Source organism: Acomys minous, assembly GCF_964271855.1.
Source record: "Acomys minous genome assembly, chromosome: 18".
NCBI lineage: Eukaryota > Metazoa > Chordata > Mammalia > Rodentia > Muridae > Acomys > Acomys minous.
The window spans coordinates 40775962-40801654 of record NC_140501.1 but is presented as its reverse complement, the minus strand read 5'-3'; the positions used below and the strand labels follow the sequence as shown (position 1 = coordinate 40801654).

The following is a 25693-nucleotide window of genomic DNA, read 5'->3' as shown; positions in this document are numbered from 1 at the left end:
GTAGCACATTGAACATTCATTGTGTTCTTGCCAAACTTGAGCTGCTGCAAAGCATACTTTAAGTTCATCCTCTCTCCAGAGAAGCAAACCACTATCCTAGAGCTGTTGCCTTTTTGTCACAGGACCCACAGCCTTCTTTCCATCTCATGTCCTCACTGAGTATAGTTCTGGTGATGTCTGCGATGTCCCTTTTGGGCCACATGCTTCCTATAGAAGGCCGTATTCTGTACCTGCCTTATAAAGAATGTGTGGTAGATTTCCAAATTCTTCTTTATGCACTACATTTACCAGCTAAGTGCAGACGCTTTCTGCTGATAAGCAGAGCAACATGGATGCTAGAAAACAGTTTCTGGATACAGATATATCTGTGTTTTAAAAATCTTAAAGGCAAAGAAAAACTCAGGCAGTGCAGTCACAAGCACTTCTGTTTCTTAGCTGGTCACAAATTCAAGGTCCAAGGTCATACTTCTGTTTGCTGCCCGATCCAAGACTCATATCCAGAGGGACCTCTTTTTCTGAGCATGGCAATGCATACCTGAGGTCCTAGTATGCACGATATTGGAGGCAGGAGAATCAGGAGTTCATAGCCAGCTTGAGCTAATGGTGTTACTAAAAAAAAAAAAAAATCACATAAACAGAAGGCTCTGTGGAAGTAAGGATGTATGTCATAAAAGCTATGCTTGTCTTGAATAGGAAATACGATTTTTTAAAATTTTGTTCATATTATGTTATCATTTGGTATTTCTCTTTACAGTATTGTTGAAAGGTTTTGGTAATTTGTGATAAAATGTTTAAGGCACAAATTAAGCTCAGGCTTTTTTTGTTTGTTTGTTTTGAGAGAAAAAACAAATTCTATTTTCTCTTGGTCTGTCCTAATGATTGTTAGAAAAAGAAAACTTTTAACATAAATTAGATTTAATTAAATTAGGCTTCTTGTTTGTTTACAGGAAGTATCTTTTGACTAAGCCTGCACACATTGGTTCTGAGGACACTGGGGCTTGCCAGTTGTTTATGTTGAAAGAACAGCTTCCTAGCACAGGATTTGGGGTCACACGAGGTAAACACTGTGTTTCCCGTGCTTGCCGCTGTGTAGATGCATGCTCATACAGATACTGCCCTCCAGACTGACAGGAGAGCAGGGCCATCAGCCTGTGTGATGCTTAACACCAACCGGAACAGCTTAAAGACTGTACCAGAAGTGGTACAACAGCCTCTTCCACCTCCAAATCTTCATCAGGAAGCCACACTTTGAAACTCTGCGATATTTGTGTGACTGCTGAATGTTTGGGGTTTTGTTTGTTTGCTTGTTTTTGTTTGGTTTGGTTTTGGTTTTAGTTTCTACTTGCTAGAGTTAGGTCCCACATCTAGCCTGGGTTAGCATATTTCCCCCCTCTGGGCTGCCATCTTACCAGAACCTCGGCTCCGTTCATCACAGCATGCCAAGTCTGGGGTGGGTCAATGTCAACAGCTTTTGCGCCAGGAGCTCTTGAGTCAAAAAGTTGTTTGCTGCTGGCAAGTGTTGGGTTGCACAAATGCTTGGAATCAAGTTGGGAAGATGCTTTGATGATTAAAGCCATTGTCTTGGACAGAAGCTGGCAGGTGTTGTTTAGAGTATTTTTTTTTAAACCTTATCTTTTGTTGTTTGAGTTGTTCAGAATAAAATCCTGCAAAAAAAAAAAAAAAGATGAGAACAATACTAATTCCTGGAGCATATTAGTATTATATCATGTCTGAGGTGCATCTGACATTTTTCAGAAACTGAGTTCTGCGTACCTCATAAAGTTTCAAGTGATCAGCTGTCATCTGAAAATCTAACTTCAGCTTTGGGCCAGAAGATTGCTTCTCCTAACCGTATTTTCTCGGATGAAAAAAACCATGCTACCATTGTTGTTGGCTTCCCGGATCTCCTGGTAAACACCAACTTCTGAAATTCCTTGCGTGAACATTTCTTCTCAGTGCAGCCTATTGTATCTCAGTCCATCTGAAGAGTAACTGAAAGTAGTTTTCTGGTAAACGTTTTCAGTCAAACTACATTTGAAGTCAGTCACCAAAAATTTGTTCTACCTATATAGTTTCATTACTTTAAAAATAGCATCCGAAGTGTGGTGTGATATAATTTAGTAAGGGAAATGGTTGTTGTTCACATCTGAGAGTCCATGTGACACAGTGCTCAACATACTAATGGGGACTTTCTTATCACACCATCTTAATGTGTGCTCACAGACTCTGACAAGAGAAGTGATCAAAGTATTGTGTCCTCTAGAATTTATATTTAAAGTGGTTTTTAATTGGCTTTAAGCAAAAGGAGGCCCCATCTTCCCTGGTGGAGAGATAAGAGATGACAATGAAAGATTATTCCAGGACAAGTTGCAATCTGATAGTCTAAGCTCTATGTGTGATTAAACATTTAATTTAAATAATTCCCTTTGTAGTGCCAAGGTGAGCCGATAGAATCTGTTGAAGATAAAAATATGGGTTCTACTTGGTGCCCCAATCTCACATGCTCAAAATGTTAGTTTAATTAACAAATGGAGAGCACTTAGGGATATAAGACATTGGAAATCCAAAACTGAGTGGATAATATGTGGCTTAGGACTTTGCCATATGCTTTACTGATTGTCAAGTAAAAAGCACACGTTCCCACGTTACACAATTCAGAATGCAGTGTGTTACTGCAGTATGGCTCTGCAGCAGCCTTGATGGAATGATAGAGCCATGTTGATAAGCTTTCTGCCACGCTTGCTCCTTAAGTAGAAAAGCAGTAGAGCTTTTCGCTGAGGCTGGGCCTGATCTCACTGCTTTACTCTGGTTAAAGATATTGGTGTTAAAATACAGTGCTACCATGAAAAGGCCGGAAGGTAAAAGCTGAGGGTAGGCTTTTGCTTATGTTAACCCTATAGAATCCTTTGTAGGCCATGGGTTAGTAGCCTTATTACAGCCATCCTTGGGATGCTTGGTACCCATCATGGAGGAGATGACCAGTTAATATTTGTTAAGTTAAAGGTTAACATTGACAGCGAGTGCACTTCTCAGGTGAGGTACAGCAGTAACTCACTGTACTACTCTAAGCCCTGTCATCCTAACAGCTCATTTTTACAATAATTCTATAGGACTTTACACATGGAAAAACGGGAAGAGATTACACCTCCCCTCCCATCCTTCCTCCCACAGGGATTGTAATAAGGGACCTAGAGCTTCAGTTGGGGTGTGACTAGCCCTCTAGCCTGCATCCTTTTCCACATTGCCTCCCTACTTGTACGTGAATCTCTTTGTATTTCTTCATAAAGCTCTACAAAGGGATATATCATTCCTTGTTAACTTTTTATGCAGTTATCAAAATCAATAAATTATTACAAACTTACATAACTTTCTTACCCTAACCACAGTAGATATTTTTAAGATCTACACAAAATATCATTATCAGTGATGAACATTATGGGCGCTCATTTTATTAGCAAGATTAAGACAAAGAAGTCAGGCATGGAGGTACATCCCTATGATCCCAGCACTCAGGAGGCTGAGGCAGAACTGTAATTTTAAGACTTGCCTGTGCTAGCAAGACCTTGCCTCAAAACAAACATGAACAAAAGACTAGAATACACACGACCACTACTACAACCAAATACTGCACAATCTTAGACATGGAACAAAAACAAAAAAATCGATAATTATTCTACCTCAAAACTTAAAACTCAGGCTTATAAAATATACTACTAAGAGAATGACAATATTATATGTATGCTGGGAGAAAATATTTGCAAACTACATCCTTAACACAAGGCTTATATCGAGAATATTTAAGATTCATAAAGGTCAAGCCAGGCATGGTGGTACACACCTTTAATCCTAGAACTTGGGAGACAGAGGGAGGTGGATCTCTGTGAGTTCAAGGCCAGCTTGGTCTACAGAGCAAGTTCCAGGATAGCCAGGCCTGTTTAATATAGAGAAACTCTGTCTCAAAAGACAAAACAAAACAACAACAAAACCATAAAGTTAAGTGCTAAGAAAACAACAAATTCTTAATATTTCCAAACAGTAAGCTAGTGTGAAGTATCAAAGGCCAGTCTAAGTGAGGTAAAGTCATCTCTGGTGGATAAGGGACCACCATGTCATTGATGTCAAGTGTGGTGAATACAGTGTCCCTGTGAAAGAGCAGGCTGCTGTGGGAATGGAAACCCTAGGTAAGGACGGGAGGGTATCCATGGATGCAGCAACGCTGTGTCGGCTGCTACGACCAAAAACGGAAGAGCAGGCATTGGCCTCAGAGATAAGTCGGCTGGTGGAGGTGGGACACTGCCCACATCATGGACTTGAGGAAGAAATTAAATATCCCAAGGATAATGAACTGTATCAAAGATAATTGAATGTTCTATAAGGACAAGGAAAATAGATTTCTCCTAGTCAGAAAAGGGAATTATAGATACCATAAACAATGAAGCCTGTGGATACTGGGTTAGAATTTCATGTGTGTGTGGTAGTTTCCAGTATATTTGTGTAGATTTAAAAATAAAACTAATGCTAAGTGTGAAAAATGGCAAAAGTCATGAAATATACTTGGCCTAAGAGGATATCAGGATAGAAAGAAAGATTATGAGAGACTCTCAGAGCCATTATCGATTAGTAAGAAACTTGAAGCCGTGAAGAGGTACTTCTCTATTGCCATAGAATAGAAACATGGACAGCAGTGGGTAGGGAGTACTGAGTACCGAGGGCTGGGTACCAAGGAGGCGGCAGAGCCAGTGCATCTCTGGTAGTCTTAAGGAGTGCAGTAGCAACTAGGGAAGCGTGAGTGCTTTGCCTGTGTAGAAAGCAGTTAACCAGAGCTGAGAGTATGTCTTGGCCCAGGATTTAATGCTCACAGTACAGTAGAATGCAGTGTCCAGAAACGGGAGCATATGTTGGACTGTGTTTCATGGTGGCAAGTCAGCGGGCAACAGAGTGGTCTTTGGACAGTAAGCAGTCCATATGAGAAAAGGGTAGACATGGGTCTCTGCCCCTCAGAAGTGAATGACAGTAAATTCTTTATGAGTTCTGGACTTAAATGCAAAAATAGCACCTTAAAACCTTTTGAGAAAACAGAGGCCAAAGATAGTTTATACTCTTGGGAAGGATAAATGCATAAAGTAAAGCTGTTAAGTAAAACAATGAGGGAGGAAAAACTCACAAAATCCCAGAAGAGCTAAATCTGGACAGAGACATGTGACCAGGAGGGACGTGTTCAAAAGTTCCAGCATCTTTCTTACTTTATGCAAATAGTAGAGGCATAGATGTTGGTACCATGATTTTAGTTTTTTAATTACCTCTAGAGTGCTTTGCATGCCTCTGTGTGTGTATGTGTGCTATAGCCCTTGTGGCACATGGACATCATAGGACAACTTTCTTTTCTTTTCTTTTTTTCAGACAGGGTTCCTCTGTGTAGCCTTGCCTGTCCTGGATTCACTTTGTAAACCAGGCTGGCCTTGAACTCACAGAGATCCGCCTGCCTCTGTCTCCCAAGTGCTGGGATTACAGGCATGCGCCACCTTGCTGGGTTCATATGGTAACTTTGAAGACTTGTTCTTACACCCTGAGAGTTGCAGAGATCACACTCAGGTCATCAGGATTGGCACCAGTTGGCTTTCCCTACTGAGCCATCTTGCTCACGCTGTTTTTTTTTTTTTAATAACTATACTGCTACATTCCCTCTTATCGGTTATAATTTAAAAAGTAACTTGAATATTTTGTGCTTGCATAGACAATTACAGTTATTGTTATAAACACACATCTCCTGTGCCATATTCTAAAAGCTTAGGGAATATCTTAATTTTATACCTATAAATCATGTTACCATTAGCACCAGATGCGATTTTAGCATTGCTTTTTCTTATTCTTCTATTTTCTTTTTCTTTTTTTCAGTCACCCAGTGAAGTTTATTCATGGAAGAGGTCTTCATCTTTGGGAAAACCAAGTGTTGTCAACACAGGACTCTATGGAGGAAAGCGGACAAGCATTACCCCGAGACACAACAACTGTGTGACTCTCACACACACTAACCAGGTGGTCAGGATACTGCCTGCAGGAGAAGTCCCTCTAAAAGACATCTACCCAAAAGGTGAGGAGCCATCCAGCCTGCCAAGATGGTTAGGGTAGCTTGCTTTGTCAGGAGATGTTTAATTTGTCATTGTCACTTTCTACTTATAAGAATAAACCATCTGACAGTTAAAGTAGCTAAACCCCTCTGCATGTTGAAAATTTGCAGACATCTTCACATGGTTGCGACTTGTGGGCTCTGCAGTTAAAGTTCATCTTTGCTCACACCGCAGTCTGTATGTACCATGACTTACTTAGAACTCGCTGCCGAGAGCTAGCAGGCAGGGACTCAGTATGCAGACTGTGGTCTCCAGTCACCTCATGCTGATGACTGCAGAAGAGGCGCAGCATTGGTCATTTCTTGTGTCCATCCATTCATCTTCAAACCCAACCTTTTTATTAGTTTGCTTCTCGTTTAACTTGTGTTGAGACTCGGGTATAGGGAAGGAAAGCCACTAAGCTGGGATCACCCACCAGTGGCCTGAAGAGTACAGGTTTGTGCTAAGGTCTCTCAGGACCAATTCTAGAACTCTTCTTCCAGTCCATACTAGCATTAAGCATGGCCATCGTAAGGACCACCATTTGCCTGGGGTAGTACTCTTATCCTGTACTCATATTTGTTGAATTGGTGTGGCCTTTATGGATATAATGCTAAATATATCGTAACTGTTACTGAGTCTGAAAGCCCTGTTTAAACGATTGTACTTAGAATTTGTTCTTTCCAAATGGAAACTCATGGAAAATAATCAATGTTTCCTTAAAATACTTTGCATGGTGCAAGAGGCAGCCGAGTGATGTGGCAGCTGTGGCTCATCACAGCATGTGCTCTGGTAGGAACATTCACAAGGTGATATATAAACACAGGAGCAGCTTACGGGCCGGGTTGGCTGGTGACAGTTAAGTGATTCCTGAACTATGTGTAGGAGTTAATGAAATGAAGGAATTATGACAGGAAAGGAGCCTGGAATGAAGAGTATGGGAACTTGATAGACATTCCAGGAACTATAAGGTGTTCTACACCATGGCTCGGTGCTCCTCTGTCTACCCAGAAACACGGACTCACCCTGACAGCCCCGCCCCGCCCCCATCACCCATGGATAACCCTCCTCTTTCCATCCTGTCCCTTTGATACAACCTCAGTAGTGCTAGTTGTGTTAGATCTAGTGCCAGCATTGCACCCAGGACATGGCCCTATCAAAATTACTTCCTGCATTTTTGCCCTCCTAGCCTTTGTCAGTGATAGTTTGAATATTTGCATTCGTTCTAGTTAAAGACAGTATAGTTCTCTGTTTTTACTGAATTGCTTTATACATTTTATGAATGTGAACAGTTGCTTAACCATCATCACAATTATTTTTTTAAAAAATCTCCCTGGCCCACAACCCTCCCATATCAGTAGTCAACCCCTCCAGCTATCTCCAGTCCCCACTGATCTAATTCCTGTCCTTATAAATTTGCCCTTAACAGGATGCTATAGTAATGAATTCAAACAAATGTAACCTTTTGAATCTGGCTTCTTTCACTTAATAATGTCTTCAAGAATCATTCATGTTGTGTGTCTCTCCTAGTTTAGCTTTCTATTGTTGTGATAAGACATCATGACCAAAAACATATGGTTCATTTCACCCAACAGCCTAAAGGTCATCATGAAAGAAAGCCAAGGCAGAAATGCAAGGCAGAAGCCCGAGGCAGAGGCCATGAAGGCATGCTGCTCACTGCCTTGCTCACCCATGGCTTGCTCAGCCTGCTTTCTTATGCAGCTCAGGACCATCTCCTCAGGAGTGTATTGTCTACAGTGGGCTGATCATTAATCAAAAAGTGCGCTAGAGGATTTCTCACAGGCCAATAGATAGAGACATTTTCTAAATTAAAGTTCCCTTTTCCAAGGTGACTCTGTGTTAAGTAGACAAAAAAAAAAAAAAAAAGACAAAAACTAGCCAATGCATTAGCAATGCACTGTGCCTACTTGTTGCAGTGTAGTGGTCTATTGTATAGTTATACCACTGTCATGTAAATATGCCACGATTTGTGTATCCTTCCACAAATTGATAGATATAGATTGTTTCCCATTTTATACAGTAGTTAATAAGGCCTCTATGGACATTTGTGCATAGTTTTTTCAGTGAGCCTAAGTTTTTAGTTTACTTGGGGAAATACCTAAGAATGGCATTTTTTATATCATATAGTACAACTGCTAAATGATGTTCTGAAATGGCCAGGCCCATTTGCATTCCTCTCAGCCATAAATGAGAGCTCAGTGTTGCACATCCTTGCAGGACTTGGTGCTGTCAGATGTTCACCCTCCTGGTGATGGATAGTCATTCTCATTATGGATCTTAAACTTTATTGTAGTTTGTTTAGTGTGTGGAGGGGCGTGCATTTGCCTTGCTGTGCATGACGAGATCAGAGGACAGCGTGCAGGGCTTTGTTCTTTCCTCCCACCACATGCGTTCTGGAAATTGAAATCAGGTTTTGGGGCTTAGCAAAAAGTGTCTTTACCCACTGAGCCATCTTAACAACCCTCATTATGGTTTTAATTTTTGTTTTTTACCACTCAATCATGTTGATTTTTTTTATGTGTCTAGAGTTCTTTATAGATCCTGGAAACAAGTCCAGTGTTAGATATATACTTCAAATATTTTCTCCTATTGTAATGAAGGGCAGATGGCCTATTTACTCTGGGATTTTTGTAGCTTTGGGTTGTATATTTAGAGTTATGGTCTATTTTGACTTAATTATTAGTTTTTATGCAAAATGACATAAGAGAAAAACACAGAAGCTCTAGTCAAGGCCCATTCAGGACCCATTTTCACAAGATTCAAAAGAAAAACCTCAGTAGGTTCCCTTGGTCAAGAAAAGAAACTCAGTGCAAGCCTTTATTTCACTGCTTTGTGTGCCACAATTTAGGCATACTTTCTTTGCAGGTTAACGTTTAGTGTTTGCACTTGCTTCCTGTTTTACGTCATGGTGGTGTGAGGACACTGGTTCTGCCTCCTGTGCATAGACAGGGAGTCTGTTGGTGTGGGAAGGAGGAAAGTACTAAAGTTGCTGTTCTATCAGCATACAGGAGACTACTGAAGCCTGGAGGGGACAGAGCAGCCAGTAAAGCACTTGCCGTGCAAACATGGTGACCGAGTTCGTCCTTTAGAACTCACATAGAAAAGCCAAACATGGTGGGACACTTAAGGTTGTCCTCTGACCTCCACAGACATGCACACACCCCTGTGTACCTACATTACACATGTACATACATACACATAACACACATAAAGAACATTACTGGAAAACATCATTCAATGGAACTTTTTACTATAGCGCATATTGCTTTTAATCTGTGACTACAGGTGGTAGGAGAGCCTTAATTCTAGTGGCCAGCAGGTGTGCACTCCTAGTTGCAAAAGGAGCAAATTTTGTAAAGTAACTTCATTTGCCTTTGCAGACTCTCTTGGTTATTTTACGGGATAGTTTTTATTTCTGTCCCTAACTTTGGTCTTGTGCATATAAACTCTCCACTGCTCATGTGAACTCTGACATAAACAGTGCAGCAATGACTTCCCTTTAATGGTTAGTGGACTAATCCCTAAATACAATTTGTACCTATCTTTGAAATCCACCTGGGCTGTAACCACAGTGGAAAGATACTGAGCCTCCATCCTTTTAAGTGTGGTCACGTTTAAAATGGATGGATACAGCTAAATGTGGAGAGAAGCCTGGCCACAGATACACTTCCTTAATCCATCCTAGAATTCCACTCAAGGATAACCATAATGCTCTTTCTGTAAATATTTTTGTCTTCTGGTTTATTTTTAGATTGGTAAACTTTACTCGTGACTCCTTGTAAGAGCTTAGCACTATTGCCACAACACTGCCCAGCACCTGTGCAATCACAGAGGAAGGCCCTGTGCTAATGCATGAAATGTCTTAATATCAGCATCACTTCTTGCTTTCTCCTCATAGTATAGCCGAGTCAGCTAGCCCTGCATTTTTCTCCTCTTTTGTCTGGGTAATTAATTTCATAGTGAACAAAAAGGAAGAGTGATGTAGAAAAATATTTTAAAATGAATAGCCATGTTGTTCACACAGTGTTCTGAAAATGTGCTTTTAAAATTCCCTTAAGTGACGAGCCAAAATGTTTAGGGTAGAGAAGCAGCCCTAGCTTCAATAACTTGTCCTTTGTAGAAAAACAAAACAAAACAATATATAAACAAAAATAAATAAATACATATTTGTAGACCAAATATAAATTCACCTCATTTTCAGCTAGCAGTAGACATTGTCAAAAATTGTATATGGTGCACAACTTTATCAAAGATAGGCTTTGTTCCAGAGACGTGCAAAGCAGTGTGATTTGTGAGAAGCATGTGCTGCTTGTGCAGATGGGCACCTGGGGACCAGGACTCCAGCTGGGTGGGCAGGTTGCAGCTTAACCCTTCTCCTTGGTCCTCCCGTCCCTGCCCAGCCTCTTCCCTTCTTCGAGTCTTGTGCCCTACCCCGGCACTGCACCCCCTTTTACACACACCTCGGAATCTCACACCTGGCGCCAGAGTGACGATTTCCACTCTGGTATTGTTTCCAAGGCCCCAGAGGCCCACAATGACAAGATAAGGAAAAGAAAAGGCCAAGGAGGAACTCTGCTCTTCATGTTGTAAGCTCCTGAAGATTGCCCCCGCCATGCTGCTGAGTGAGTGCCCACACACCGCTGCTACTACGAAAGAGATGCACTGAGGAATTTACACCGCCCATTTTAGAAAAATCCGCCAACTTGAGTTTCTTAGATAGCTTCCTTGTTTGCTTGGTTTGCTTTGGGGTTTGTTTGTTTGTTTTTTAACCCTTCAACTGCAGGCATAAATTAGAACTATTGTTTCTTGTGTTTGTTTTTGTTTTGTTTTGTTGTTTTCTAAACCCCACTGAGTGGACAGTATGGACATCCTAGGCATTTCATTCTAACTCAAACTAATAAAAATAGTGGATGAAGCTGGGCGTAGGGGCTCACACCTGTAATCTCACACTTGGGGGACAGAGCCAGGCGGATCTCTGTGAGTTCAAGGCCAACCTGGTTTACAAAGTGAATCCAGGACAACCAAAGCTACACAGAGAAACCTGTCTCAAAAAAAGAAAGAAAAGAAAAGAAAAAGAAAAAGAAAAAAATGATGGATGATGGGAAAATAGATAGTAGACAGACAAAAATCTTTCAAAACATACGTGTTGTGTATGGGTTTAGTTTTGTTTAATATGGGAGCGTTTTGCTTCCCTGTGGTTTGAGGACATCTTGGTCGCCGAGGCTCTGTTCAGTGGGGCTGTTAGATGAATAATTACTGCACAGAGCCAGCTCAGGGAGCTGTATGGGACGGCAGGTAGGACCAGGCTTTAGGACCAGAGCTGCTTCCTTCTGGATGCCTGCTTGCCATCTAAATTGCCCTAAGTCACATGGTTACACACCTCCCCACTCAAGTTGGAGGCTGATGACATTGTTGCTGTCAGTACCACGCAAAAACTAAATGGCACTCCTGCACTCAGGGAGGCAACTAGTGCTTTGAGGGTGATGATGGCACTCGGGCTAAGGAAGAATAGCCATCAAGCTCAGGAATTTGCTGGAAGGCCAGAACTGAAGAGACTTCATATTGCTGTCTCTGCTGCTTGCCTGAGCCTTTCACTAGGCTGGTCTAGACATGACCAGTTCCTTGCCAAGCAGTTCCCAGCTGTGGGGCCACTTTGGCATCAGCACCCCTTTAACCCTTATGTTGCCTTATGTTGTGACTTATTTGCAGGTGTTAAACCCCAACAGACGGCTGGCTACATAGAGGTTACTGACCTTCAAGCCAAGAAACTCCGATACATCCCCATCCCCAGGTAAACTATCCCACGTCCATTCTTAGCATGGTTTGTAGGATGAGAGCACTCAAGTTGCTCCTGTGTTGTCTGAATACATGCACGGTTTCTGCTTCTCAGAGTAGCAAGTTCTCCCCTCTTCCACTTACAGTTGGTTTGAATCTCACCATTCTTAGGCGCATGTTAATGACATTTTTATTTTCATTCTGGAAAAACACACGAATGTTTTTCAACACAGTGCATAGGCACTCTACTTTAACCTAGCGTAAGATCACACTCCGTCCCCTGATGCGCCTTGTCACATGTGACTGGACCCTGGACAGCCCTGTGGGTAGAGCCTTCTGAGAGAAACCTGGAGAGCTCTCTAGTATTAGGTGGCGGCCAGGCTGGCATGGCAGAATCTGTAGGCCAGTCTGTCGGTGTAGCGCAGCACCGGGCCATGTCTCTTTACCCTGCTCCAGCTCCCAGGAGAAAACACTGAGGCATGGCAATGTGGACCGCAGCAACGGCCTCATTTCTCGTGACCTTTAATCAGACTTTAAAGCTATGTGACATGAAATCATTATCCAGAGAGGTAGTTTTGCTTTATCTAATACATATGGCTCCTTAGAATACCTCAATATGTTAGCGTAGTGGGCGATGTCTTGTAATCATTTAAGGAAGTGTCTTATTGCATCTTCGCCATACTTTTGCTAAAGAATGGCTAAGAATCAAAGTTCAAGAACCAAAGAAAATAACATCCTGGCATGTCTTCATTAGGTATTATATTGCTATGATAAACACTATGTCCAAAAGCGAATCTTAGGAGACTTAGGCCCATGCTGTTACTGAAGAAAGCCAGGCCAGGAACCCGGAAGCAGGAACTGAAGCAAAACCCATGAAGGAATGCTGTGTACTGCTTACTCGCCATGGTTTGTTTGCTCAGCCTGCTTCCTCATAGAACCCAGAACCCAGCACCCAGGGTGCCATCACCCTCCCTGGGCTACCCCCTCCCCTTGCCAGTAATAAACCAACAAAATGCCCTACGGACTTGCCTGTAGGCAACCTGGTGAAGGCAGTTTTCTCAATTAAGGTTTCCCAAACATGTGTAGGTTTGTATCAGATTCTCAAAACCAACACAACTGCTGCTAGGACTTCCGTTTCCTGGTGTGCGCCATAAGCTGTGTGTATCCGTGTGTATTACGTTCTGTCTGAGCTGTTTCTCCTCCTGGCCATGGAAAGGGCTGGAAGGGCAGCTGAGTGCTCATAAGCCATCCCTTCAGACTGAAGCTGTCTGCAGAAGCGCAGTGCAGCCCAGCTGCGCAGTATTTTTTAGAGCCGCATAAAGAACGTAGACAACTCAGAGGTTGAGTACATGCACATTGTACGGTACCCTGGGTTTGGTCCCCATTACCAGAAAATAAAAAGAACCAGGTAAAATTAGCTTTAATGATGTATTTTATTTATTTTATTTTCAGGATAAAAATGTTAATGTAGGTTAGACATGATGGTGTATGTCTTTAATACCTGCACTCAGAAAAGACACGCAAGTGGGTATCTGTAAGTTTCAGGCCTGCCAAGGGTACACAGTGAGACCCTATCTCAAAAAAACAAAAAGTCCATCTTCCTTCTAAATCTTTCAAAGCCCAGTACATGTTTCACACGTGCAATACATTTCACATGACACATAATTTAGACCATTGTCCTTATGTCCTGATTTTCTGTTGAAATTAGCCATTGATGTATCTGTCACACAGAGAGGGATGTGCGCGTGTACACGATAGTTAAATTTCTGGTGAACTTCAGGAATATTCTATATTGTACCTTTCTTAATTCCTGTGCTGTGTTAACACACCACGACCAAGACAACTTTGTAAGGAAGCATTTAGTTAGGAGCTTGCTTACAGATTTCCAGGGTGAGCTCATAATCGTTGTGGTAGAGAACAAGGTGACAAGCAGGCATGACACTGAAGCATTAGCTGAGAGCTTACAAGCAGGAGGCAATGACAGAGTGAGACTGGGTGTGGCATTGGCTATTCAACTCGCAAAGCCTCCCCACTAGTGCCACACCTCCTCCAACAAGACCACTCCTCCTAATCCTTCCCAAAACAGCTGCTCTAGCTGGGACCAAGCACTCAAATTTGTGAGTCTATGGGGCCATTCTCGTCCAAATCACAACAGCTAACGTCAGCTAGTAAAAAAAGTAACAGTTGCATAACCTCAGAGCCCAGATGAGTGTGTTTTTCTTCAAGTTTCATATCATATCCTTGAATTTGATTAGGTTTTTATCTTGTGGTGCTGGGCATTGAGCATGCAGGGCTCCACTACTAAGCCTTGCCTCCCTCCCTCCCTCTGTGCACTCACATATCCTCTGCGGCTGGAATTACAGGCAGGCTGCCACCCCAGCCCCGTGCTTGCACAGCAAGTGCTTTAACCACTGAGCTATCTATCACCTCAGCTTCTAAACTGAGCATGTGCATCTCCCTTCATTGCACGTATCCTCAGGATGTTCACGTGCTGTGAGTAGGGTCAGAGCAGACAAAGCAACCATGCATTGGAGAAGAACAGGTGCAGCTCAGCAGCACTGCAGGAGCATACGCCTGGGGGGCGGGGCAGCATGATACACGGTAAGCTGTCCCCTGCCTGCTTCGCATGGTTTCTGATCTTTACTCTGGGCTCCTTTTTCAGTGCAGAATCTCTCTCACCATATACTGCATGGATATCTGCTATTTCGGACACAGATGCTCTGCTGGCTGAGTGGGACAAAAATGGCGTCGTGACTGTTGATATGGGAGGGCGTGTCAGGCTTTGGGAGACTGGGCTTGACCGTCTGCAGCAATCGCTCATGGACTGGAGAAACATGATCGGACAAGACGATGACAAACATATGCAGGTATCACTTGACCTTTCCTCTCACAAATTAATTTAGTTCTAAATGCCACCGTTGAGGAAACTTCTGGCTTACCCAATAGCTGCTCAAATAGCTGAAAGTTAATTTTAGACTCCTAATAGAAAGAGACAGTCTATCCATCTTGAGAGTGACAAATTAAGACTGTGCCTTTTCTGCCAATGCCTAAATGTCTAGGTTACCAACATCACAACATACAAATATAATCAACTTGCAGATTTTAGTTATAAGCATCTCTGGTTTTCTGCATCTTTCCTTCCTTGTATCAACACGGTCGTTGACATCTGTTCATGCCGCCTAGGAAAGAAAAAAACTTGGGTTGTCATGTGCAGCTGTTCCTTTAAGGTCGGGTTGTCACATACAGCATATTCCTTTAAGGTCCAAAGCTCTAGACTGGAGGAGGTCAGCAAAGTGTGCCTCCAGTAGAGTTTGTACCAGCAGCTGTCTGCAGACGGTGGAAACTTAGCAGGCACTGTGAGTAGGTCTGAGCAGCTCTGACCGAAAGAGATACAAGAAGAGCCCTTCCGAAGGTGAGGAAGCCACAGCGGCAGAGGGGCCGCACTCAGTACCTACGCTTGATGCTGTCTAGGACTAACCAGAGGAACAAAGAAGGCTGCAGACTTATTTATGCTAAAGCACAAATTAACATGGTCAATTTGCAATTGATTTTAACCTTCAAAACAAATCTTTTTTGTTAAATATCAGTGCTATGTAGCAAAAAGAAAGATAGGCCCCAAAATTAATTGGGAGAAGGGTCGATTGCTACCAGCCCCATCACTCTGCCAACCACCATTACAAGGTAAGGCATTGCCACCTTCTAGCCCGTCACTTACTGATTGCTACTGTTATATGTGATTTTTCCTTGAAAGAGACTTAAGTATATTTGTGAGTGAATAATATGTCTTTCAATTAGATTGTTTAAAGATTATAGGAATGTTTTGAAAATCTCAAACCAAAAAAGGCTAGTGACTTGCAATACTTTTGAAGAGACATAAACATATTAATTAAGTTAAAGCAAATACATTGCTCTAAAAAGAGGTTGGCAAGCCAGTAGCTGTACTGCAGCGGCCAAACAACCCCCGTCCATCCATCATGGGTAACGATGTTTAGGGAAGTCGTGACCTCTGGCTTTGTTCAGGATTATTCTAAACAGTGGGGGGTTAGTTTCCCCTCTATTTGAACTAACTTTCTTTCGCTTTTGTTTTCATTGGTGCCTAATAGTGAATACTGTTGCTTTTGATTCAAATATGTTTTCTTTTGAGTTTCTCATATAACGGGGAGATCAAAAGTCATGCTTTACCTGTGGTCAAAATGTGTAGTCTAGCTGGGTATGGTAGTGCATGCCTGTGACCTCAGCACCTGTGATGTGACGATAGGACAATCACAGATTCAAGATGAGCTTGAACTATATAGTGAGGCCAAGGATAATCCAGGCTCCAGACCCTGTCTCAAAAGTCCAAAAAAGAAAGAAAAAGGGGCTGGGTGTGAGAGCACACACCTTCAATCCCAGCACTTGGGAAGCAGAGACAGGCAGATCTCTGAGTTTGAGACCAGCCTGGTCTACAAAGTGAGTTCCCAGGAGAGCCAAGACCACACAGAGGAGAAGGCCTGTCATGAAAAACAAAAACAAAACAAGAGAGAGAGAGAGAGAGAGAGAGAGAGAGAGAGAGAGAGAGAGAGAAGGGAAAGAAAATATTGGTGGCCTAAATTAAGCCTCTTCTTTTTCTAAAAGAACTGAAAAAATCTTTACTTGCAGTTTGACTAGTGGTTCTCGGGTGTTTAAAACATGAACCCCTGTTTCCTTGTGCACTAATTGTGTAGTTTTTCTCTTCCCAGTGCTCACCTGAATATATTGCAGATCTTTGCTTTTCTAGCTCCCTGGTTTAGTGATGGGTACACAAAATTACTGTCTTCCTTTATGCTGTCTTGTACCAACTAAATGACACTGGCAACTGAAGCTAAATACTTAAGCCAAAATTGATAAATTATCTCAGGAGTAACCAAAATATTATCTGAACTTCCTCTAATCAAAATGCTTTCTCAGAAATGTATAGCTTTGTCCTAAGCTCAAAGTTCAGAGAGCAGAAATGAGGAAAACTTAGTAATAAAGTAATGTAAATTAAATTAAATGGTATCTTGATTGGAGAAGCTAGAGTTAGTCAGCATGCTCCTTTGCTGTACTATGCCTCAGTGTGTATGGTTGATGTTCAGAGTATCACTTCAATACACAGAGAGAAAAACAAATTGTGTGTTTTGCATCGTATGCCAAGTGGCCAAATGAATTATGCAAATAGCCGGCCATTGTTTGAGCTTTTGGTCAAATCTCTTAGTAAATAAAGAGGCATAATACTGCCTAGTCTATTTAGGCCCACTCATGCTGTACACAAGTAGATTGTACAGCCAAATCTTAGCTGGAGTCAATGCCACAAGAAGTAACTTGTCTTCTTTGGTTCCCTTCCTAGTCAACCCGCACACTGCCTCATTTGTGGACTCTTTACTCAGGAGAGTTCTGCTCCTGATTTTGGAGCTTGGGAAATCCCTCTTACAGAAGTAGTGAGAAAGGATACCTAGTTCTTCATGCCCTCCTTACATCCTGGGTGTCAGCTGCTTTCCCTGACTCTAGTGGAGTGATCTGATCTCCATCTAGTGGCCATTATGTGTACTACACTCCAGCACTTGGGGAGTCAGCCTTCTGCCTGGGAGATTTGCACAGTTCCTTGCCTGGCTCCTTTTGGTTAGTGGATACTTCTTTGGGTCAGCAGTAATCCTTCAAGCCATCTGTTTCACCCCTGATCCTTCTGAGTACAGCTGATGGACTATCTTTGCTGCCTTCCGCCGCCTAGCAGCATTAGCATGGGAGCCATACTTTGTGAATTTTGTTAATGAGTTCTTCGCTGTATTTTCAAATGATAACACAGGGGAGTCCTTACTGAGCTCTTCGTATAGCATGTGTTCATTAATTTGACCCTCCTGACAAGAGCATGTGCTTTTCCTATAGTGAACAACTATAGCAAGAAAGTCAAGCATTACTACAACTATCGTCTCTAGAATTGATAGCTCCTTCTTTTAGACTATATTTTCAGAAGTACAGGTTAATTAAAAGTCAAAACTCATCTAGTTAATATTTCATGATGTTGCTTAGTTGTTTTCCATTTTATTATTTTTATTCATCCCAACAATTCTATTAAATCTACACCCTTTTCCTCAAAACTCCAGTCACCATCTCTGCGTGCTGTCAGTGATTGTTCTCATGAGGAAAGGTTAAATGATTATAGCTTTCAAATGTCATTTTCTAATTACAGCAGGAAAGTCAGAAAGCAGATCTCCATATGGCCCTGCTAAAATCTCTGCGGCCTTTGAAGAGTGCTCACTTAACCATAAACTTTAAAATGGATAGAATGTTCTAAATCATGTGTCCTTGCAGTTGGGACATGTACTGAGCCACAGTTGATGGCTGGCCTTTTCTAGCCACTAGCTTAGTATTTTGTAGTTTTAAGAGTTAAGATTTCAGTCGGATGATAAAGCTCATCCTCACAAAAGAGTTATTGTTATCTCATATTAAAGTTGTCTTTTCCCAGTATACAAGCAGTTATCTTACTGGGAAGAACGTGGTCAGTGTTTGGACAGAGAGAGATACCTGGAAAGAAGTCCAGGCAAAAGGTAACGGAGTCACATGAAAGCACCATTGGCCCATTGTCCCTTTGAAGAAAACACTAGGACTGTGGATATGTGTGGTTTTGCTGGACACAGGAACATTCTGTTGCTGTGATATAACACCACAACCAGGGCAACTTAGAAAAGAAAGTGTTTAACTGGGCTTATGGTTCCAGACAATTAGAGTCCATGATGGGGGAATGGAGGCAGGGTGGCAGGCACAGCTGAGAGCTCACATCTCAGGCTGCAAGCAGGAGGCAGAGAGCGCACTGGGGATGGCTGGAAGCTTTGGAAACACCAAAGCCCAGCCGCAGTAATACACTTCTAACAAGGCCACACCTCCTAATTCTTCCCAAACAGTTCCACCAACTGGAGGCCAAGTAACCACACGTGTGAGTGTCTGGGCCATTCTCGTTCAAACCCCAACAGGTAACTATGGTTGCCAAGTTTTTTGTTTGTTTGTTTTTAGAAAAAAATAGTGAAAATTTATTTTCTTAGTATTATACTTTTATTGTCTAAAACTATTTAAATTTAAATTTATTTTGATCATATTCTTCCCTTCCGCAAGTCCTTCCACATCTTTTTGCCCTCCCTACCCACCCAACATTTTCTTTCTCCAAACAAAACAAAACAGCAAAAACAAGAAAACAAAACAAAACAACACTGAAACAGAAAAATAAAATCCATCAAACTGTAACCAAATAAAAAGCATGTGCAGATGCATACACACATAAACAAAAAACAACAAAACAAAACCAGAAAACCTGTGGCGTCCATTATAGGTTGGCAACTACTGCTGGGCACGAGGCCTATCCTGCAGTGATTGACATAACCAGCATCCCAGAAAAACTCTGATTTTCTCTCCCCAGCAGGTATAAGTGACAATTCCGTTGTTAAAAGTTTGCCTTTTCTAGCTCAGTCATTTTGCAGTTTTAAGATTTCCGATGGATGATAAAGCCTATTTTCAGAGTAATTGCTACTCTTATATTTAAAATGATCTTTTTCTCCAGTACACAAGCAGTTATCTTCAGATGTTTTAGCGGTACACAGTTCATTGTTCAGTTTTCAAGGAAGCATGATCCACTTTTATGCTTTGTTCTTTGCTTTGGCCAATAACTCTGGAGACAGTCTGATTTGGTGTGGCATTGTTACAGAACGGCTCAAGCCTTGTAGGACTGTGGCACTTGCTGTGTCTTTGGGGATCTCCTTTTCCCAGAAACACAATGCCTTTCATGGACGTTTGCTATCCCGTGCTGTGTCTCTAGTCATGTACACATATACTTGGCCTGTACTGGCATGACCTAACTGTTTGCCTGGGTAGTGACCCTCAGGCTATGCCTACAGTGATCTTTCTATTGTTTACTCCTACTAGAGAAAGCCATAGAAGTTAATTTGGACTCTGTAAGGTTTTCAGGAGTAACTACAAAGAATGTTTTCAGGAGTAACTACAAAGAATGTAAGCTCTCCTGGCCAGTGTACCTTGGATATGCTGATAGGGCAGCTGTCATGGCTGACAATGGACAAAGGGTGCTAACGGTGTGTGCCAAGTCCCATAGTGTAAATTTCTTCCTGGTGATCTCAAGCTACCAGAGGTTAACAGTCTGCTCACAGAATACCTAAATATTTTACAGTGATCTCTCACAGGCTGGTAAGGTTCGGTTCCAGTGTGCCACTCGCTGAACTATAGTTATGCTCACCTCTTTGAGAACTGTGAAAATTTATTTTTAGAAAGAGCAAGACTGAAAGCATATAAGGTGGTACTATGCTCTCTCTGAGAACTATAGAAACATATAGTTGTCCCAACTACAGATAGCAAAACCCTTGCAAGCACGCACACGCACGTACACACTCGCACGGCACAACTTTCTTTCTTCAGTGCTGAGGATCGAACCCAGGGCTTCACACATGCCACTCATGCTCCAAACCCCACCCCCAGCCTATTAATGTGAACTGAAACAACGTCTGAATCTGAGCAAAGAACTAGAAAGAAGTCGGCCGTCAGGTGACACTCCTGGACTCATGCGTGGGGCTTGCCTTTCTTCCATACAGAAACAGGTAAATCCAACACAGTTAGATCATCTACTACTTCTCTAAGGAAAGAACCAGGACATTTATGATCCTTTAGAGCCTGTGGGTTTTCAGTTATGCCTTGTGCCTATCCAGTGAGAGAGGCAGCCCAATGGACTGTGAATATCCAGTGGGAGAGACAGCCCTATAAACTTAAAATTGTGACTGTAAGAATTCTAAACAGTCATCAAAAATAGAAATGCTGTCTTGGCTCTGGAAAAAGCTAAGGAAGTCTTCAGAGTTTTCTCTTCACGTCATCATCAGTACTATTTCAATTCCCGTCTCTCATGCCAAGCTTTAAGACATTGTTTTCTGTTGTTACTCCCACAGTATATATCACGTAGATTAGTAAATAAGGAAACGATATTAGCAATGTTTTACTAAAAGTATAAGGAAGCAAATTAAAAACATTCCCATGATGTATTAAGGTGTCACACAGGCTGACAGTCTAGAAGTGTTATGACTGAGCATTTTTAGTGTATATTTAATATGGCCAACACATCACAGTAGCTACAGAAATAAACTTTATTCTTATTACATTTCTAATAAAAATTGTGATTTTTTTTGAGCCCATAAGCAGTATACCCTTTTTTTAAAGAGCATGATATTTGGAGTAGTCACACCTGACATGGGTCTGTGTCTCATGCGTGTGATCTTTGGCAAATTCCTTGTGCTTTTGAAGTTTTACATCCTAAGCGTGACGTGCTGACAAAGCTGTCTGTACATTATGAAGTTCTTGTGAGGGTGAAATTCTCTTGTCCCTGGCACAGAGAAGTACTCAGTAAACAAGAAGAATTAGGGACTTAGAGTTTAAGTAATATTGGGCTACAGAACTGTTTAATGTTTATATGGAGACAAAGCCACTGTGAAATGAAATGCTGTTACCCAGATCCCCACTAGTGAATCACGACCCAGTGAGCTATATAAGTCAGCACCTGCCCTCGCATTAAATGTAAGCTTTGTTTATAATCCTGCTGAAAAAAAGTTTTGTCAGGCCCAAAAAAGGAATTGGAAAAATAGTCTTTGCTTAAACTTGCCAGCTTGAAGAAGAGCAGAAAATCGGTGACAGGAGAATGGTCAGCAGGGGACGGTACTTGTTTAGTTATTGAAGAGACAAGCTAGAGCAAGGCCAGGGGCACAGCAAAGCACACAGCATGCGCTTGAGCCTAACACCGGGAGAGGGAGTCAGATCCGGAACTGGGTCTTCTTACTGCCCCCCCATCCCCTTTAATTTAGCATTTGTCAGCTTTAGAACTTGAAGGCACTGCATAGACCTGAAGGATGGAGTGTGGGTGACACTAAAATTTGGCAGCCTATATAAGGGCATTTGCTTGTGTGTCGCTGCCTCCATCTGATGCTCCCAGCAGCCGGCTCTCTGCTACCTTACAGGAGGTGGGCGTGGTCACAGAGACTAGCACAGCCTGAGATAGGAGCACTGGAGAAGCCGCCCCCACTGTGGTCCTCAGAAGGCAGCTTCCATGGAAACCAGGGAACCCCTCTCTGCAAGCCGGCAGGACGGAGTAAGAATGTCTGTGATGCAGAGATCTAGAAGCCCCTCCCAGATTGCTGTACTGCGCCCAGTGTTGGCAAGTGCTTCCTGTACACCACCACACAGGCAGTGTCTGTCCCTCTCCCTCTCTCCCTTCTCCCTCCCTCCCTCTCCTTACTGCCTTACCCTTAAATATCAGTGAATCTCCTCTTATCCAGAAGCTGGATAAGAAAACACATAAGCAAAGAAAAACTTGGGGGGGGGGGAAGAGTGGTATATACAGTGAAGAAAACTTGTTATAGGGTGAAATCAGGAAAGTAACTCAACTCCCTCGGACCTAGAAAAGTAATAAAACAAAACTACATCCCTAGTTAACTTAGTAATCCTCTTAGGAGGAAAATGTGTTGGCAGAAATCAAACTTCAGTGGAAGGGAATACATAAGACATCCCAGAAGAGACATCCCACGTACACATGCACACACTGAAAACAACAGAGTCTTCGGTCTTCTCTCCTTCCCACCCACCACCACCACCACACGCGCCACACGCGCCACACAAAAAGAAGATAAAATTTTTTTCTAAAAAAAAAAACATTTCAGAAACAGAACATGAAAGACCAGAAAAATCATACCAAAAAGTAACTTAAGGATATTAAAAGACATTTAGAATAACAAAGAGAAACCACAAAGTCATGTATTATCTGCCTGACAGTTTAGGCCCCCGTGGCTAATGCAAGGCCTCAAAATTTGTAAGTTGAGAGGAGTGGAGAGCAGGATGCTGCTTTAAATTGTGGTGGGAACCCTAATGGCACTTGGCATTGGATCATCAAAGGGGAGACTTGTTACCAATCCAGCCACACTGTGAGTCAAGTGGCGGGTGCACTAAAGCCATTAGCAAATGTGCAAACCTCAGAAAGTGCACTTTCAGGAAGTTACTGTGTGGGGGTTTTCACAGCAAAAGGAGGGAGTGAACCTTAAAAGACCTGGTGGAAGAGACAAAGGTCACTAATGCTGGAAATGACAATGAAGGAGTGTTTCAAGGGGTGCTGTGAAGGAGACCTCAAACAGCTCGTGCAAGAGGATGTGAGAAGACAGGAAAGTGTAGAAGAAGTGGGAGAGAGACAGAGAGACAGGGAGAGAAAGAGGGACAGGGAGGGGCCACAGATTAGTAACCTGGGTGTGTAAGCAGGCTGCTGAACAGAATGAGCAGGTCTGATGGGTCTGTGGAATCATTAGTGATGGACACTAAAGTGGAGGGGAGAAGTAATGGCTGTTTGGTAGAACAGTGGTCAGTGGGAATATAAAAAGCAACAGCGTAGTAATTATGCAGAAACTATATAGCAACACTTGTCACATTGGGACACTTAGTGAGGCTGGCTCCCATGCAGCAGTAAAAAGGTTAGCAGCCTTCCCCTCCCTAGTGCTCTCTGAGGAGAGAAGTAAGAGACTCTTTTACTGAAGCAGAAACAGTAAAGTAATCTTCCGCTTCCCCAGCAGGAAGTCAATAAATGATGTCAGAAATTGAAAACTAAAGTTAGTGTGTGAATGAGGAGACAGGGCCAGCAAGTGGCTTGTCCAGTAAAGAAGGACTGAGTTGGATCCCCAGAACCCACATGCTGGAGGAAGAGTCAGTTCCTACAAGTGTGTACACACACAATTTAAACAACCACAACAACAAAAAGTTGGGATAAATGACAGAAATCTTAGTAAGCAGGCTTGGACCAGCCGTTGGAGTGGGGGTTACAGGAGAGGGGAGGGTGGCATACAGACATCTGCTTTATTGTACATCTTCGAGTACTGCTTGAAGTATTTAGCTATGTACATTTGTTAGTTGGGTAAATATCAAAAACTGAGGAAGATGACAATTTGGAATCTACCAGGTAGACATCAGGAAAAAGGGTATGCATGGCACAGTTTTCTAGGAGCAGGTTAACCCTAACTCCTCTGTGGGCCTCAGCTCTTAAAACAATACAGGGTTTTAATGGCACTGAGTCAGCTGTTCTGTTTTCCCCTTCAAAATAATTCAAGGGCTGGAAAGTTGGCTCAGCAGGTAAAGGTGTTTGCCTCACAAGCCTGGTGTCCTACATTTGATTCCCCAGAGCCCACATAAAGGGAAGGAGAAAGCATAGCATAGTGCTGTCCTTTGACCTCCACAGGAATGTTGTGGTGCGTGTTCCCTCTCTCTCTCTCTCTCTCTCTCTCTCTCTCTCTCTCTCTCTCTCTCTCTCTCTCTCTCTCCACACACACACACACACACATACATACACACACACGGCACATGTGCACACAAAGTAATAATAACTGATTTTATAAAACAATCTTTTTGTTCTAGTTGTGGATTAAACACATTATACTCTGCCTTTCCCACAGAATGCAGACGGAAATCCCATATAGATGTGTACACAGCTAGTGAATCCCTAGAAAATATTACCCTCCCCCCAAAAAAATTACAGGAGAGAGGCCAAGGCTGAGCTGAGGAGAACCAAAATTTGAGCTACCCCTGAGTCAACTCTGGCCTTCCTCAGTACTCCTCCAGCCCTGGCCCTGACTCAAGGCAGCCTGCAAAGTGAAGGCTGCCCTCAGAAAGCTGTGAACAGGAGGTTCCTCAGCCCAATAGACAGGGCCAACTAGCACCAAACTGCCGACAGCTAGCACCACTCTCACTGGCAGATGGCTGAGTGCTTTCCACTAAATGAGGCACAGATGACCGTGCCCACCACCCCTGTCCAGTACCACACTGGAAGTGTCGGGGTCATGAGGAACTACACATAAGTAAAAGCCTAGTCACCTGCCTGGAAGGAAAATCCATTTGTAGAAAAAGACTTAGAACTAGTAAGTTTGGTAAAATTAATGACACATCTCTATATCTGCAACAATTAGTTATAACAGTGTTAATCACTAACACACACACACACACACACACACACACACACACACACACACGTCCTGTTTCTAAGCAGCACCTCTTGAGGATGAAGTACTGAGGTCAGAGTTTAAGGAGACTTATGTATGATGTGCATGGTGAGTACTGCAAAGCACCAGTGAAGGAAATAAAGACCGAGAACGTGAAGAGAAAGACGGAGTTCATGGGTCAGATTTGACATGACAGATGTAACATCTCAAGACAGACATATAGATTTGCTGCAGTTTCCTGCAGGACTTTTTTCTAACAGCTGAATACAAGTCAATTCTAAAATGTGTATGTAAAGGCAAGGGATTAACATAGCTAAAGCAATCCTTCTAGAGATGAATAGAGCATATTGCCCAATATTAAGGTTTACTGCACAACTATAATAATCAAGACAGTGTGATGTTGGCAAAGGATGGAAGAACACATTGATAGGACAGAATAGAAAGTCCAGGAATAGACCAGAGACATTACGCCAATCAGTAGCCGGCTGCTACAGCACTCTATGGAGAAAGGACGCGCAGCAAGTGTGGGAACAACTAGACAGCCTTACGCAGAACAACAGCAAAATAAATAAATAAATAAATAAATAAATAAATAAATAAATAAATAAAAAGCCTTTTTAAAATATTCATTTGTGGGCTGGAAAATGGCTCAGCAGTTAAGAGCACGTGCTGCTCTCACAGAGGACCTGGGTTCAGTTCCAACACCCAGATCAAGCAGCCTGCAAATGTCGCTCTAGGGGACCTGACACCATCTTCTGGCCTCTACAGGCATTGCACTCACACACT

At 42.5% G+C, this 25693-nt stretch overlaps 1 protein-coding gene across 1 annotated transcript in view; it reads left to right on the top strand.

The window, feature by feature from the left end:
• Positions 1 to 25693, top strand: part of VWA8 (von Willebrand factor A domain containing 8) — a 312204-nt gene that overhangs the window by 216114 nt on the left and 70397 nt on the right. Inside the window, exons 33-37 of the mRNA XM_084767930.1 lie at positions 948 to 1057; positions 1756 to 1910; positions 5896 to 6091; positions 11838 to 11919; positions 14566 to 14770. Coding sequence (XP_084624056.1) covers positions 948 to 1057; positions 1756 to 1910; positions 5896 to 6091; positions 11838 to 11919; positions 14566 to 14770 — 748 coding nt within the window. The remainder of the gene's footprint in view (positions 1 to 947; positions 1058 to 1755; positions 1911 to 5895; positions 6092 to 11837; positions 11920 to 14565; positions 14771 to 25693) is intronic.